We start from the raw sequence: 18,192 nt of genomic DNA on the forward strand, positions 1-18,192 counted from the left end.
AAGTTAGATGCAGACAGCCTGCGAAAGCGAGCTGGACCCTGCGCACTGTAGATACAGTAGCACACCCCTAAACTCTGCACTCTTTAATGTGCTCCTCAACCCTGCACTATGTACGTAGCGCACCCTTGATCTCTGCACCCTGTATGTAGCACACCCCTAAAACTGCATTTTGTGCATTCGACACTCCTGAACTCTGCACTAAATGCACTTATGGTATTTTTTGCCCTTAAGATCCCCTCACAATTTGGCTGCACCCACCATTCGATGCAATTTGACACCTATTCTGAGGAAAAAAGCCATGTTTATATAGTCTTACAGATGCAATCTGCCCATTAAAGACAACCATAATGCTGATGTGGGCCACGATTAAATTTGAGTTTAACACCCTGGTCTAGGTGGTTTGAATCAGAGGGCAATTGTGTGTAAACGGAAAGTGGAATCTCTTTATTCCTGCCCGCTCATAGAGAAGAGTGGACTCCATCCATGTCCGCTCTACAGAAACAGAGTTGTCACACATGACTCGTCCGCCCGCTCTGCTCTGATCAGCAGACAGAAAAGGCCTGTATGCCTTCTAGCCAGCCGTACAGTGAAGAAATCTGCAGGATACAGTATGTGGATGGGTAAATGTAGGATTTGGTAGGGTGATGCTTGGTGGTAGGGGGTGGGAGTTATTTAAAGGATAATTATATTCAAATTACAGTAATCTTTTAACAACCATTAAGAGTTCTAATATACCAGACTGCATTGCTTTCAATGAGTAAACCCAAAGACTTGCATTGTGAAGAGTAACTGTAAGGCAGATCATGGTTCCATACTTCTAGATAGGCCTGCACCTTGAGAGTCAGGATGCTTTTTGCTTATCCATTGACTGCACTGGACAACCAACTGAGAAAGAAAGCCTCAAAACTATGATATCTGTACTTCTGAGCTACCTTGTAGATCCATGACCAGCTTTAGCCTTTTGTCCCAAATACTAATTCACTAGTTTTTAGGCAATGTTTGCTTATCCATGCATGGTTGATTGTAGCTGCTGATCTAAATAGGCACATACATATACCCATTTTAATAGTATTAACAGATTTTCATGGAAAAAAATCAGTCTTTCATTCCCACACAGTAATTGTTGTGCACACTGTTTTTTGTGCAGACGGATAGAAGAACCAGGCAGCAAGTGCAGTGTTCACAGCAGGGCATGCGATGTGCAACGTAATGTGCAGATATGTATTCCTTATCGGCAGCTGCAGGTCGAGCAATCAGGAAGACAAAGTCAGGGAGGTTGCCAAGGTAACGAAGTGATTAGAATTCCTGCCGTTCACCTTCACAGTTGGAGCTGTCAGGGCTCACGGCTCACTAATAGGATCAAGTTGAAGAAGACGCTGGTCTGGTCAAAACACAAACCAGCAGATATTAGTACTTGAAAATGGGATTAGCGCACACTGTGGCACCCTACATTGATTGCAGCTAATGAACTCTTTTGTAGCGTTGCCAATACCATGTTCTTTGTAAGCTATGTGATAAGACAGACAGTATGATATTGTTTTTAATAATTCCAAGATATTACAGTATAAAATAGGATTTTTTATTTTTTTGGTGGTCCAAAATTCCTGACTGCAATCATTTTCTTTTTACTATTTAACCAGTTGCCGACCGCCGCACGACGATGTACGTCGATAGCATGGCACGGGCAGGCATATTGGCGTACATGTACGTCCCTTGCCTCCCGCGGGTCGGGGGCCCGATCGGGCCCCCGCCCGGTGCCTGCGGCGGTCGGTATTCGTGCGGGAGCGATCCCGGACGAGGGGACGGCCATTCGTTCATGGCCACCCCCTCGCGATCGCTCCCGACGAATAGGAATCCCCCGTGACATCACTTCCTCTCCTGTAATGTAAACACAGGAGAGGAAGTGATGTATTCTCTCCTCCGTGTCGGTATTTTTCGTTCCGACACGGAGGAGAGCGGATCGGTGAGTTGCACCAACACTCTACACACACAGTAGAACATGCCAGGCACACTCACACCCCCCCTTTACCCCCCGATCACCCCCCCAATTACCCCTGCCCCCCAGTCACAGTGACACCAATGTCATTTTTTTTTTTTTTTTTGCATTGGTGTCATTTGTGACTGTAATAACTGTTAGGGCAGTTAGAGTTAGCCCCCTTTAGTTCTAATGTACCCCCCTAACCCCCCCAATAAAGGTTTAACCCCGTGATCACCCCCCGTCGCCAGTGTCACTAAGGCTGGGTTCACATTGCAGCGGTTTATGAGAACGAATGTGATTCGCACCGCACTGCAGTGCAAATCACATCCGATCTCTGTGCGATTCGAGTTCAGCCATTCGCCGCACCCGCCGCACCCGCCACACCCGCCGCACCCACCGCAAATTCGCACGGGACCCTTTTTTTGGCCCGCAGCAGAATCGGATCGCATGGGTGTTCACACCATGCGATCCGAGTTTGCAGATCGCACTGCGATATGCGAACTGATCTGGGGGTGTCAGTAACATTTCACTGACACTCCCAGCAGTTCGCATAGGGCAGTGTGAACTGCCGCCGGGAGGCATGCGATGCGGGAACCCGCCGCGGATTTGCGGCGTTTCCGCATCGCTCCAGTGTGAACCCAGCCTAATAAGCGATCATTTTTCTGATCGCCGTATTAGTGTCACAGGTGACGCTAGTTAGGCAGGTAGGTATTTAGGTTCGCCGCAGCTTTTTATAGCGCCAGGGACCCCCATATACTACCGCATAAAGCCCCCTGATTGCCCCCTAGTTAACCCTTTCACCAGTGATCACCATATAACTGTTACAGGTGACGCTGGTTGGTTAGTTATTTTTTATAGTTTCAGGGCACCCGCCATTTATTACCTAATAAAGGTTTAACCCCCTGATCACCCGGCGGGTGTCATTTGTGACTAATAACTGTTAGGGCAGTTAGGGTTAGCCCCCTTTAGTTCTAAGGTACCCCCCTAACCCCCCCAATAAAGGTTTAACCCCGTGATCACCCCCCGTCGCCAGTGTCACTAAGGCTGGGTTCACATTGCAGCGGTTTATGAGAACGGATGTGATTCGCACCGCACTGCAGTGCAAATCACATCCGATCTCTGTGCGATTCGAGTTCAGCCATTCGCCGCACCCGCCGCACCCGCCACACCCGCCGCAAATTCGCACGGGACCCTTTTTTTGGCCCGCAGCAGAATCGGATCGCATGGGTGTTCACACCATGCGATCCGAGTTTGCAGATCGCACTGCGATATGCGAACTGATCTGGGGGTGTCAGTAACATTTCACTGACACTCCCAGCAGTTCGCATAGGGCAGTGTGAACTGCCGCCGGGAGGCATGCGATGCGGGAACCCGCCGCGCATTCGTGGCGTTCCCGCATCGCTCCAGTGTGAACCCAGCCTAATAAGCGATCGTTTTTCTGATCGCTGTATTAGTGTCACAGGTGACGCTAGTTAGGCAGGTAGGTATTTAGGTTCGCCGCAGCTTTTTATAGCGCCAGGGACCCCCATATACTACCGCATAAAGCCCCCTGATTGCCCCCTAGTTAACCCTTTCACCAGTGATCACCATATAACTGTTACAGGTGACGCTGGTTGGTTAGTTATTTTTTTATAGTTTCAGGGCACCCGCCATTTATTACCTAGTCTCACTAGTGTACCCCTAAATTTAGGGGTGTCTACTTTCCAAAATGGGGTCATTTGGGGGGGGTTTGTGCCATCTTGGCATTTTATGGCCTTCAAAACTGTAACGCCCTTAGAAAGCCTGAAGGCGGTGCTTGGTTTTCGGGGCCCCGTACGCGGCTAGGCTCCCAAAAAGTCCCACATATGTGGTATCCCCGTACTCAGGAGAAGCAGCAGAATTTATTTTGGGGTGTCATTTCACATATGCCCATGGCATGCGTGAGCAATATATCATTTAGTGACAACTTTGTGAAAAAAAAAAAAAAAAAAAAAAGTTTGTAATTTTCCCGCAACTTGTGGCAAAATATAAAATATTCCATGGACTCAACATGCCTCTCAGCAAATAGCTTGGGGTGTCTACTTTCTAAAATGGGGTCATTTGTGGGGGTTTTGTGCCATCTTGGCATTTTATGGCCTTCAAAACTGTAATAGGTAGTGAGAAGTGAACTCAAAAATTTACGCCCTTAGAAAGCCTGAAGGCGGTGCTTGGTTTTCGGGGCCCCGTACGCGGCTAGGCTCCCAAAAAGTCCCACATATGTGGTATCCCCGTACTCAGGAGAAGCAGCAGAATTTATTTTGGGGTGTCATTTCACATATGCCCATGGCATGTGTGAGCAATATATCATTTAGTGACAACTTTGTGAAAAAAAAAAAAAAAAAAAAAAAGTTTGTAATTTTCCCGCAACTTGTGGCAAAATATAAAATATTCCATGAACTCAACATGCCTCTCAGCAAATAGCTTGGGGTGTCTACTTTCTAAAATGGGGTCATTTGTGGGGGTTTTGTGCCATCTTGGCATTTTATGGCCTTCAAAACTGTAATAGGTAGTGAGAAGTGAACTCAAAAATGTACGCCCTTAGAAAGCCTGAAGGCGGTGCTTGGTTTTCGGGGCCCCGTACGCGGCTAGGCTCCCAAAAAGTCCCACATATGTGGTATCCCCGTACTCAGGAGAAGCAGCAGAATTTATTTTGGGGTGTTATTTCACATACGCCCATAGCATGTGTGAGCAATATATCATTTAGTGACAACTTTGTGTAAAAAAAAAAAAAATTTTTTTTTTTGTCATTATTCAATCGCTTGAGGCAAAAAAATAAAATATTCAATGGGCTCAACATGCCTCTTATCAATTTCCTTAGGGGGTCTACTTTCCAAAATGGGGTCATTTGGGGGGGTTTTGTACTGCCCTGCCATTTTAGCACCTCAAGAAATGAGATAGGCAGTCGTAAACTAAAAGCTGCGTAAATTGCAGAAAACGTACCTTAGTTTGTAGATGTGACAACTTTTGCGCAAACCAATAAATATACAATTATTGACTTTTTTTTTACCAAAGACATGTAGCTGAATACATTTTGGCCTAAATGTATGACTAAAATTGAGTTTATTGGATTTTTCTAATAACAAAAAGTAGAAAATATCATTTTTTTTCAAAATTTGCGGTCTTTTTACGTTTATATCGCAAAAAATAAAAATCGCAGAGGCAATCAAATACCATCAAAAGAAAGCTCTATTTGTGGGAAGAAAAGGACGCAAATTTTGTTTGGGTACAACATTGCATGACCGCGCAATTACCAGTTAAAGCAGCGCAGTGCCAAAGTGTAAAAAGACCTCTGGTCATTTACCAGCAAAATGGTCCGGTCTGAAAGTGGTTAAATAAATACATTACACATTTTATTGCAAAGTAGCATTACCATGGGGGGGGGGGGGGGTTCTTTGTCTTTCTTGCTGAGGTGGCTGGGGAGCTGCACTCCAATATAAACATCTTTATTGTATATTGTATAAAATAACAAAAGTTCAAACAGCAGGGTACAGGGTGAATTAGTTGACGCGTTTCACACTCTGAATTAGTGCTATGACTAAGCACTATTAAGAGTGTGAAACTCGTCAATCCATCATGTACCATGCTGCTGTTTGAACTTTTTTTTTTTTTTACAATACAGATGTTTATATTGGAGTGCGGCTGTCCAGATCCTCCTAATTGCTGCATGCTTAGCCTGCACCTGCTGTTTCTACCTTGTGGAGAGTGCTATTGTCAACACACCACCTGGAGCAGTGATCTTTTCTCCAACTAGTTCAGTCCTGAATACAAAATCTAATTTTTTGGAGCTCTCTGTAGGTTTGCCTCCAGTGTAGGAGTTCAAAGAAGGAAACTCCGCTCCAGGTGAGCAATCACTGCAGTCCGAATAGTGCTGGGTGCAATACCACAGCTCACCACCGAAGATCAATTAGCAGAAGAAAATGGTCATCTCCTGGGTCCTGTAACCTTGTCCTTGAGGCTGTCAATTGTCACGTTTTGGAATTAAACAAGTTGGATTAATTCTTTGGTGTGCAGCCATTTTCTTCTGTCTGGTGTAGGACAGAAGACAGTGTAGCAAATATGTTGGCATCCGCTCCATAACAATGAAAGAATGTAAATGACAAGTGTTCTGGTTCAGCAGATGTTTGTGTCTGTCCTGGTTTTGGACAAGGATTGTGGTTTACTAGCCAGCCCACATCCCTTGCCTCAGCTATGGGCTAAAGCGGTTTGAGATGTTTGAAAAAATAATGATCCTGAAGATAGGGGAAATTGTGGCAGTTAGGCCATACATAGCCTGATATTTTGGAAGTTATAGGTCAACTACAAACAAAGCTTGATACACTCAAGTAATATAAGCATAAAATATTGAGCAGTATCAGCCAAACATCTCAAACAATAATATAGAGATGTGCATAGGTTTTCTGTCATTTTACTTCATTGGAGAAACTTGGAATTGTTTTCCACTGATTTGAACATATGTTATCTGACACAGGGTAGATCTATTCCACCTTGCTATTCTCACGGTCCTTCCCTGCATATAGTCAGCCTTCAAAATGCAAGAGTGGACACCTATGCAATTGAAAGTACAGTAGCTACTCATCTTCAGGTGAGCCACTTGAGGTAGTTTGGGGTTTCCCCTGAAAATGTGCCATCCAGCTAGGAGACCCACGGACAGGGTCACAACATGCTATAGGAGCTTAAAACTCATGATAGGTGACTTGGGAAACCATGAAATCGACCATAAAGAGATATGATTTGTGGCTATACATGGAGAAGCTTGGTGTACCATTTTCAGCTTGCGGTGCATGTATTGCATTTCAACTCCAGGAACTAGGAATTAAAGATTATAAAAATATACATCAATATGAGTTTCCTATTTTAAAATCCATAACCCAGCAACACAAAAATTCTACTTTCTCATTAGTAAAAATGTTAATGCCCTTGATTTTCCATCGCCAGAGTCCAGTCTAACAGCTTAGTTTCTTGGGGATTAATTTGCTAATATTCCATTTTAAGGGGAGAAGATAAACATATTAAATTGTATATGTTGCTTAACAATGAATTCTCATGTTTAAAAAGAATGTATTTAGTTCTTTATTATTTATGCTTCAAGCATCTTTTTAAACTATTGTTTCTTACCTGGTGCACTTCATTCAAACAAGAACGTTTTGTATTTAAATTGTCGTAGGGGAATGAAAACTATGTACTGAATGGACTTGATATTAATCCCACTTCTCGTTTGCTAATTTCCTCATAGCCAATCCCCTACAGTTGTTTTGTTTCCTTATCGTTTAAATGACCCTGAGTCTGAGCATGATAAAATGAAGGCTACATTGGTATTATACTAGTCACGTCAAAGCATTGAAGAATTTATTACCACAATCAATAAACACATTTCAACAGTTTTCCAAGAGCAGCCTGAAAAACTTTTAAAATGTGCTTCCTTATAAGGCCTATAAGTAATCACTTCTTTGTGTAATATTTGTTAAGGTAATCTTGAAAAACACTAACCTTGTTCTTCGATTCTAATAATCCCCTAAATGCTTGAAGGTTACTAGTGTTGACTATATTCATAAAGGGCTGTCGCAGTTGGACAAGACTGTTGCATCGCAGTCGCGGTATATACTGTACAGAGTTTGATTTATAGGCAGCAGCAGGTCTACTATATTGAAAATCAGCCTAGTACATTCCATAGTTCCAGCACAACCCACTAATATTGCTGATATGTACCATGCAGCATGAGGCTGTAGGCCTACCCAGATGTGAGAAGCCTGAACCTTAAACCTAGCTTCATGAGATTATATGGCCACAAAAAAGTTCTAACATTCCAACACTCAGAGTAGTACACCCAATGGTGTCTCAACCCGTATTGGTTTTTCCGATGCTGCCAAAAAGGGGAATCTCCCAAAAAACTGTAAGAACACACAGGAAGGAGTAAACAACCTAATGCATTACCATCACCAATGTTTATTACGTTCAAAAGCTAAAAGAAAAAGCATACTCACAAACATGAGATGAAACAAGCACATCAAACATAACTACGGCCATAGGCGATGTAATATGTGTACTGCAGTTAGAAGGCCAACACATTTCAGGTGACATGCCTCCCTACCTCTGAGAAATCACATCAAATGCTTTGTAAATTCTTTTAGCTCATTATGCAAATAATATTGAATTTCTTATTTTTTGATGCAAGGTATGCTACATTTGAAATCATGCACATTTTACAGAACAGCTAGATAGTTACTTTTACTACTTTATTACTAGCATAGAGTAATAACCAACAGTCAGTAAATACAGTGGACAATTCCACCCTAATCAAATTAAAACATGCTTGAAATAAGCACAGCTCTATTCTTAGGATAAACTAGTATTAATAAAACAAGTGGGAAAAATATGCTCACTATCTTGGTTTACATGACGTCCCTGTTCTAAGTAAAAAAAAAAACAATTTAAAGGTGAGCAGCAAAAGTACAGACCAGAAGAGGAAATACATCTTTACTGAATTGAAAGATTGTAAATATCCTCAATTAACATCTGCTGCCACTGATAATACTCTAAAAAAATAAATAAATGTATATATAACCCCTGAGAGGCTGCTTTATAGTGTCTGAAATGCATAAGATGTGTTGTGCATTTACATCAGTCAACGATACAAATGTATATGTTGTGTTACTCATAGCCCCCTAGCACTTAACCATAAGACACATGTCTGCATTAGTCCTCCGCATCATTAATCAGATGTCACAGCCAGGCTCCCTTGTAGGCTTTGTGCAGCACTACCATAAGATGCCCCAGTGTTCTACAGTCTCTGCAGGCAGCTGCGCTTCTTAATCCCCTCTGACGCACTTTCTTACGTATGCTGTATTGCTTTTTTTCCATAGAGGACACGTAATCTTACTCTAGGCTACTCTCTGCACAAAAGACAACCCTGAATTCAGACAGATTTAACCTCTAGGTTTGCTTTTCTACTTTATTTCTGTGACAGTTTTTAGCATCAGCTGGCAGTGTGCCCTTCAAATAAAGATCTAAAAAAGACGGCATAAGTAGAAAGTAGATGCATATATTTTTTTTCAATTAAATGCTAATCTAGGTGTTGTTTTTTGTGGGTTATTCCCTTAAACAAGGTATGTTGCATCATTACGTATTCACTCATGCTGCATTATGTTTGCCATGCAAGGTTCAGCAACAGTAGGTGCTCTATCACCTAATGTATTGCCTTTGTGGAAGCTCCTGTCATCTCACCACCTACTGGGCTCCTGAATGCTTCCATTGAGGTATGGCCCACTCTTGATATGAAGACATTTCTCGTCAAAAATATTTTATTTAGTACAATAAAAAATGTACAATGTATAATACAGATATATCATTTGAAATGGAAAATACAATGTTCAGGGTTTAGTAAATTTATAAAGAGGATAAACTTTTAATAGATAGTTATATATATGACTAGATGTATTGCTAACAACCTGTTAGTGTGTGGTCAAAAGAAAGACGTAGAGACAGAATAGAAAGGAGAGTGAAGTGTGAGGAGGGGTCCATCAAGGTGATCCAAGAGTCTCAATCAGGCATAATATGATCAATGTGATTTCAAATCGTCTACCACAGCATTAGGATTGAGTCGTTAAAAGTTGACGGTAGGTAATGTTTAATCCAAGGCTGCCATAATTAATGAAATTTGGGAACTTGGTTATGTTCAATAGCTACCATTTTAGCATGTATCATAACATTATTCATTCTTTGTTTTGTCTCAGCCAATGCCAAAAAGGAGTTTTCCAAGCCTTTGCCACTGTTTGTTTAGATGCTGTGAGAAGATATATAAAAAGTTTGAATTGGGCGTGAGACTATCTGGTTTGAGGTTAAGCAATGCCGTGGTGGGATTAGGTTGTAGGATTACTACAAACATTTTTGAGGCGTATGTAAATATTTATTTTCAAAATATCTGTACTATTGGATAGGACCACCAAATATGCATATGCGTACCTGATATCATACAACCTCAGAAACATTGGTCAGGGTAAGTAAGAATATATTTCTCTATTCTAGCTGGTACTAAATACCAGCAGGTTAGTACTTTATAGTTGGTTTCCGTAGCTATGATATTAGGGGAGGGTGACTTAGTTGAAGCCCAAATTTTTGACCATTCTGCATTATCGAGGGTGTGTTCCAGATCCTTCTCCCATTTCTGAGTGTAAGTTGGTTTATGATATAAAGAAATTTCAGATGCCAGCAACAGTTCTTAGTAGCTAAAATTAAAGCGGGAGTCCGCCGGGACTCTGCGTTTTTTTTTTTTTTTTTAAAGTCAGCAGCTACAAATACTGCAGCTGCTGACTTTTAAAATAGTGACACTTACCTGTCCAGCGCGCCCGCGATGTCGGCACCCGAAGCCGATCTCTAGATCGACACTCGAGTGCTGCCGCCGCCATCTTGGGTATGGGAATCAGGAAATGGAGCCTTTCGGCTTCATTTCCCGGTTCCCTACTGCGCATGCGCGAGCCGCGCTGCGCAATGAGGACGGTCCCCGCTGCCTCTGGGATCTGTGTGTTTCCCAGCAGGCAGCGGGGCACTTGCGGAAGGGGGCGGGCACTTGCGGAAAGGGGCGTAATGTACGCCCCTTTCCGCAGAGAGCTAGCCCGGAAGTGGGTGCAGTTACCTGGATTATCCAGGTAACTGCACCCCCCTCCCCCCTGAAAGGTGCCAATTGTGGCGCCGGAGGGGGGGAGGAATCCGATGAGCGGAAGGTCCATTTTAGGGTGGACCTCCGCTTTAAAGAGGTTCTTTAGCCCTTTTTAAAAAACGAAATTAAAAGTCAGCGGCTACAAATACTGTAGCTGCTGATTTTTATTAGAGACACTTGTCCAGGAATCCAGCGCTGAGCTGGTTCTTTGCCAGTCTTGGGGGTCCCCAGTGCCTCCATGTTGACTGTGGGAAGCCAGCTGTAACTCCCTGTGGCTTCACAGCCCCCTTCCCACTGTGCACTCTGTGAATAGCCCTACAACCTCATAGTACCTGTGACGTGTCCCAGGAGGTTGCGGCAGGTGGGAGTGGGTACCGGTACCTGCCATAAAGGAGTATCCACTCTCCCCAAAAAAATGACACAAGTGGAAGAAGAGGAGGATCAGCTGGACTTCCTTTTTAAGATTAAGTTCCGCTTTACATTCAATAAGTATAGCATTCCTTTGAGAAAAGATTTTTGCATAATTGCTCAAAGTTTATCTATAGCCAAAATGTATTTATTGGTTTTAGAGTAGAGAAGTGTTGAAGCCAAATCAGGTTTTTGTTGCCTGCATTTCCTGACGACTTCTTACATTTGACAACACAACTGGGGAATTGTGCCCCTGCAACCTCATAGGTTACCCATTGACCTCCATTAGTGGGCACATGATTAAACTGTTTGGATCAAGGCCGCAGCAAGAGTATAGCTTGCCAAAGCATGTATTACTGGTGATGTTATCACTAGAGCATACAAATTCAACAAAACTGACAAATTCTGAAGTTATAATTTCATTAATATTGAAAATATGAATGATCATGCCGAAAAAACAATTTTATTTAAGAATAGTGCTCATATGAAGCCATTTATTATCACATAGTTGTTTTAGCTCCTTTTTAAATCATAATGATAACAGAAATCACCCAAATGTCCCTAATCAAAAGTTTACATACCCCGGAATGTTTGAACTTGGTACAGACACAAAAGGTGACACACGGTAAAATAGCAGTTAAAAGGTTAACTTCTCACATCTGTTTCTTTTTAAAATGCAATTAGTGTCTGTGTATAAATTAGTTTATTATCTCTCACATGAATGCACTGAGCAGACTAGGGAGACCAAGAAAGATTGCAGCCCTAACTGCCAGAAGAATTGTTCAGGATACAAGGAAAAACCCCACAGGTTACCTCAGGAGAAATATAAGCTGCTCTGGAAAAAGACAGTGTGGTTGTTTTTAAAACAGAGTTCCACCAAAAGTGGAACTTCCACTTTTAGGCCTCCTCCACTGGCCCCTGTTTGTAAAACTGAGCTTTTGGGGAGGAGGGGGGAGCAGGTACCTGATTTTGACAGGTACCTGCTCCTACTTCCATTCCAGTCACCTAAGTGGAAGCTCCCCCACCCAAAGATTTCGGCACCAGTCACAGAGCTCAGCGATGCTCGCTCATGCGCAACGTGCACTTAGCTGTGAAGCCGCAAGCTGTCATAGCCGGGTGCCCATAGTAGAGATGCTGGAGCCATAAGGAAGGACACGGGAAGAACACAGCGTGGGTGAGTGCACTGCTGAATCCTGGGACAGGTGAGTGACTGTCTATTAAAAGCCAGCAGCTACACTTTTTGTACCTGCTGACTTTTAACAAACAAAAATATGACTGGAACAAAAAAATTTCTGCATGGTCTAGTTGCCAGAAAATCCTTTACTGTGCCAGTGCCACTGGCTACAATATGTCTGACAACACCTTGACATGCCATCTGGCTTTTTTGTAGCATTGGCGCAGTAAAGGCTTCATTCTGGCAACTTGACCATGCAGCTCATTTTTGTTCACATATTGTCGTACTGTGCTCCTTAAAAACAACCACATCTTTTTCCAGAGCAGCCTGTATTAGGCCTCATGCACACGGACATTTTTACAGCCGCTTTTTTGAGCGTTTTTTGCAGCTTAAAAAGGCCTGTCCATGTTAGTCTATGGCTTCATGCCCACCTAGGCGTTTTTGAGCTGCAAATGGCATAGGCGTTTTTAATCTGTAAAAAAAATCCAGGACCAGTGCGTTCCCTGGCGTGGAGCTAGAGCTGTAAAAACGCGAATCGCGGGAAAACGCGCAAAAACGCACACAAACGCGCAACATATTTTCTTTGTTTTCTGAGTGCTATAGCCAAGAGATGCGTTTCTTTAAAAACGCTACTTAACGCTAACGCTAAAAAACGCGCAAAAACGCCAATGCAAAACGCGGTAAAAATCGTGTTTTTAACGCCGATTTTTCCAGGCGTCGGAGCTAGCTTTGCAGCCAGTTTTTTAAAATGTCCGTGTGCATGAGCACTTACCCTTGAGATTATCTGTGGGGTTTCTCTTTGTATCCTAATCAATTCCCCTGGCAGTTGTGGCTGCTATCTTTCTCAGTCTACCTGACCTTAATTTGGTATCAAGAGATCCCTAAATTTTCCACTTCTGAATGACTGAACAGTACTTACTGGCAAATTTAAGGTTTTGGATATCTTTTTATATTCTTTTCCATCTTTATAAAGTTCCATTACCTTGTTACGCATGTCTTTAGACAGTTCTTTTTTGCGCTCCATGTCTCAGTATCCAGTCTGCTCAGTGCATTCACTTAAGAGCTAACAAACTCATTGACAATTTATACACAGATACTAATTGCAATTTAAAAAGCCACAGATGTGGAAAATGAACCTTTAATTGCCATTTTAACCTGTACGTGTCATCTTGTATGTCTGTACCAAGGCCAAACATTTCAGGGAAAAGTACACTTTGGACCAAGGTCATTTGGGTGATTTCTGTTATTATGATTTAAAAGGGAGCCAAATAACTATGTGAATATAAATGGCTTTGTATGATCACTGTCCTTAAATAAAGGAAAAAACTTTCCAGCATCAGGATAATATAGTGTTTATTGGTCACCATATCCCAGTTTTAGAGTAAGAGAAGAAAGAACCCCCTTGGGAAATGGGACTTTGAAAGGGACCAATACACCAATTAATGTCAAGAAAAATATAATTTATTGTATAAATCGAAACATAATATTGTCACAATAGAGTATGAAATACACAATTGATACATATACAGATGTTGATTACATCTCTGAAGACTCAACGTTTCTGCTAAATGCCTTTCTTCAGGGGTTATTAACAAACAGAGCACACATGTCTATTGAAGAAACATATATATCATGAAAAGAACAGTAAACACAGGTTGAAACAGAAAACTGCAGGCAAATATTGATAATGTCAAATACATACCAATAATATAAATTGTTTGTGCGAAGAATAAAAAGAGGAGAGACCTAGAGGGGGACCCTTCAAGAAGAACAGAGAGACTGGACAGATGGGTCTCGAATGCCAGATCCCTCACATGCAGGGGTGATATCTGAGTGAAGGTCCAAATACTGATCACATGTATGACATCAGAGCTAGTACAATCTAGGTGGACAGAGATAACACAGTAATATTCCATATGTCTTCCTAATTATTCCAAATGAGTATGTATTAGTATGTGCAGAAAAGTATACACACCTATAGAGTAAATACTCATCACATTCCCACGGGTATGCCCAAGGAATGGGTCCCACAAAATAGCAGGGAAAGTTCCAATAAGTCCCTCTGCTCAGGAGGAATACCTGTGCTAGACCAGAAAGGTGGAATGGGGAGAGGTGTGCTGTTAGATTGTAAATCACCAAAATTGGAATAGAAAGCCATGGTGGGAGTCATGATGAATAACACCATCTTACCTCCTGTATATCGATCATGTACACGTCTGATTTCCTGTTTGTCACAGCCCTGTCAATGACCGGCCCCGGTAGAAGCTTTATACACACTGGGACATCCATGCATGCTCGTTTTTGATCAGGAAGGACCATCTGACCTCAGAACGCATGGCGCTGCCTCAGGGAGAGACGTGTTAGCGCCCTGCGCTCCAATGACACTGACGCATAACACACGACCTACCGGCAAAGGATGGAACCAACACAATGGTCCAACCTCGCAACAATGCCCTGTAAACATAAGGGGGAGCCCACGTTAAAACAGCGCAGAGAACCCCCCCCCCCCCCAGTGCGCCGGGTGAAACATCACCAGCCAGAAGAAAGTTTTTTGGTATGATCAGTCATAGTTTTAATATTGATGCCAAAATGTTCCCATTTCTGCCAGGGTATGCAAACATTTGAGCACAACTGTGTGTGTGTGTGTGTGTGTGTGTGTGTGTGTGTGTATACAGTATCTCACAAAAGTGAGTACACCCCTCACATTTTTGTAAATATTTTATTATATCTTTTCATGTGACAACACTGAAGGAATTACACTTTGCTGCAATGTATTGTAGTGAGTAAGGATGAGCTTAGGCGTGTTTGCATGCTCCACGTGCAGAGCCCACTATTCATGGTTCCATCAATGAACTGTAGCTCCCCAGTGCCAGCAGAACTCGTGCAGCCACAGACCATGACACTCCCACCTAGGCAGGACACACTTTTCTTTGTGCTCCTCACCTGGTTGCCGCACCAAACACGCTTGACACCATCTGAACCAAATAAGTTTATCTTGGTCTCACCCCTTCAACCTCTGCAGCACACATACAACTATTTCCCAAAGACAGCCTTTGGATATGGCGCTGAGCAAGTGCACGCAACTTATTTGGTCGATTACGGTGAGGCCTGTTCTAAATGGAAACTATCCTGTGATATTGTTGTATGGTCTTGGCCACCATGCTGTAGCTCAGATTCAGGGTCTTGCAATCTTATAGCCTAGCCCTAGGCCATCTTTATGTAGAGAAACAATTTTTTTTTTTAAATCCTCAGTGAGTTCTTTGCCATGAGGTGCCATGTTGAACTTTCAGTGACCAGTAAGAGAGAGAGAGCGTGCGATAACAGCAAATTTTTACACACCTGCTCCCCATTCACACCTGAGACCTTGTAACACTAACGAGTCACATGACATCGGGGAGGGAAATTGGCTAATTGGGCCCAATTTGCAAATTTTCACTTAAGGGTGTACTCGCTTTTGTTGCCAGCGGTTTAGACATCAATGTTATACACTGTTATACAAGCTGTGCACTTACTACTTTACATTGTAGAAAAGTGTAATTTCTTCAGTGTTGTCACATGAAAAGGTATAATGAAATATTTACAAAAATGTGAGGTGTACTCACTTTTGTGAGATAGTGTGTATGTGTGTGTATATATATATATATATATATATATATATATATATATATATATATATATATATATATATATATATATATACACATATACATATACATTATCTTACAAAAATAAATACACCCCTCCCATTTTTGTAAATATTTTATTATATCTTTTCATGTGACAGCCCTGGATAAATTACACTTTGCTACAATGTGAAGTAGTGAGTGCAAATCTTGTATAACAGTGTACATTTTCTGTCCCCTCAAAAATAACTCAACACAGCCATTTATGTATTCAAAATAGTGTGACTGCGCTAATATATATATATATATATATATATATATATATATATATATATATATATATATATATATATATATAATATATTGTTACCACTAATGCGGTGTTTCAACTACTATGCGTGTCAACCTCAATCTTTTAAAGTGCAACGTGACAAAATATAAATTGGAATAAAAAAATGCCAAAATTTGTAAAATGAAAACAGGCATCACAATTATAAACTATGTACATATATCATAAGTATCCAAAGTTCATGCTGTTTTAACATGTGTATTCAAAGTGCTTGTGCTTCAAATTTCATCCATGCTGCACAACCATGACTTTACACCACTTCTTGTGCCACCACCTTCTAAAATGGTCACTCACCAGAGCCTAAAAAAAGTTTTGCCATATAGGGATAAACACTCCACTATCCTGGCGTTCCTCCAGTCAGTTAATCACTAGACGTTTCTTAATGCCCAGTGTTGCTATCTCATAAAGATTAAAGGTTTATCATTGCGCAGTATGTTTTAAATTTTTTTAAATTTATAGCCATTGAAAGCATAAAGAGTGCACACTCACATTTACCAGTGCCTTAAACCGGCACCTAGTCTATCCAGCTTTCTGTTGTGGGGCTCTGTTAGATCGCTTTGTTTCACATTCCCGGCTTGATTGCAATTAGCCAGAAGTCTCTATGCGTTTCACATTCATGCATGCGTCATCAGGAAGTGAAGCGAAATTACGAACGTCACTTCCAGTCACTAACCTGAACCAAAACGAGGCTTGGAGTGCAAGCCGGGAACGAGAAACAAAGTGATCTAACAGAGCCCCGCAACAGAACACTGGATAGACTCAGTGTCGGTTTAAGGCACTGGGAAATGTGAGTGTGCACTCTTTATGCTTTTAACCACTTCTGGACCACTGCTCGCTGGTGTACATCCCTACTTTGAGGACGAATGTCGTTGTTATGGCAGCAGCTAGCTGCCATAACCCCGGTATCCCCATGCACGGCCAGCGGTCCGGTACAAGATAAGTGGTCTCTGCAGGGGATTTGGTGCAAGATCACTTTTATCGGCGGCGGGAGAGGGGCCTGCCGCGATTACTGGAGCCATCGGCAGAGGCGGAGGCCATCAGATCCCTCCTGTGGCTGTGCATGGAGATGAGTGAGGGGAAGATGGCCCCCACCCATCTCCATGACACTGCAGGGTGGAAGCGACGTCAAAACGTCACTTCTGCCCATACAGTAGCTCTTAAAGGGCCATTTTATTTTTTTCATTTTTTTTAAATACAATTTTTTTTTTCATTGGATTTTTGGGTAAATTTTATATCTGAGTTCTTTTTGACCCCAGATCTCATATTTAACCGCTAGCTGACCAGCCACCGCAGTTGTACACTAGGAGCTCTCCTCACTCGTCTCCATGCGCAGCCACCAAGAGGACCGTATCGCTTCCGCCGCTGGCGACAGCTCTTGGAAGCGGCGGAGGACAATGGAGCGGGGGGCCCTCTCCCGCCGCCAATAAAAGTGATCTCACAGTGAATCTGCCACATAGACCACTTTTATCTAGTAGCCGACCACTGGCTGAACACGGGAATACCAGGGTTATGGCAGCTAGCTGCTTCCATAACAACGATCTCCATCCTCAAAGTAAGGACATATATCGGTGGTCAGCAAATGTCTTGTGGTTAACTAACTGGAGGGACTCCAGGATAGTGGAGTGTTTATCCCTATATGAACCAAAGGCAAAACTTTTTCTAGGCTCTGGAGAGTGACCGTTTTCAAAGGTGGTGATGGCACAAAAAGTGGTGTAAAGTCATGGTTTTGCAGCACGGATGAAATTTGAAGCACAAGCACACTGAATACACATATCAAAACAGCATGAACTTTAGATACTTATGTTATATGGTTTATAATTGTGATTCCTGTTTTCATTTTACAAATTTTGGCATTTTTTTTATATATTTTTTTTTTATTGTAATTTATATTTTGTCACATTGCACTTTAAAAGATTGAGGTTGACATGTACAGTGGTGTGAAAAAGTGTTTGCCCCCTTCCTTATTTCCTGTTCCTTTGCATGTTTGTC

The 18,192-nt window shown here is 42.2% G+C and overlaps 1 protein-coding gene across 5 annotated transcripts in view; it reads left to right on the forward strand.

Annotated features, from left to right (window-relative positions):
• ALG9 (ALG9 alpha-1,2-mannosyltransferase) overlaps positions 1–18,192 on the forward strand; it is a 297,401-nt gene that overhangs the window by 265,827 nt on the left and 13,382 nt on the right. For 3 of the 5 annotated variants that reach the window (XM_077456930.1, XM_077456928.1, XM_077456929.1), the window contains exon 15: positions 1,148–1,433. The exons of the other annotated variants lie outside the window; for them this stretch is intronic. In XM_077456930.1, the coding sequence (XP_077313056.1) occupies positions 1,148–1,418 (271 nt within the window). In that variant the 3' untranslated portion in view covers positions 1,419–1,433. Of the gene's footprint in view, positions 1–1,147; positions 1,434–18,192 lie in introns of those variants that run through there. 5 annotated transcript variants of the gene reach the window in all.

The sequence above is a fragment of the Lithobates pipiens genome, unplaced genomic scaffold, assembly GCF_037356315.1.
Source record: "Lithobates pipiens isolate NorthernLeopardFrog02 unplaced genomic scaffold, aLitPip1_a1.2 Scaffold_27, whole genome shotgun sequence".
Lineage (NCBI taxonomy): Eukaryota > Metazoa > Chordata > Amphibia > Anura > Ranidae > Lithobates > Lithobates pipiens.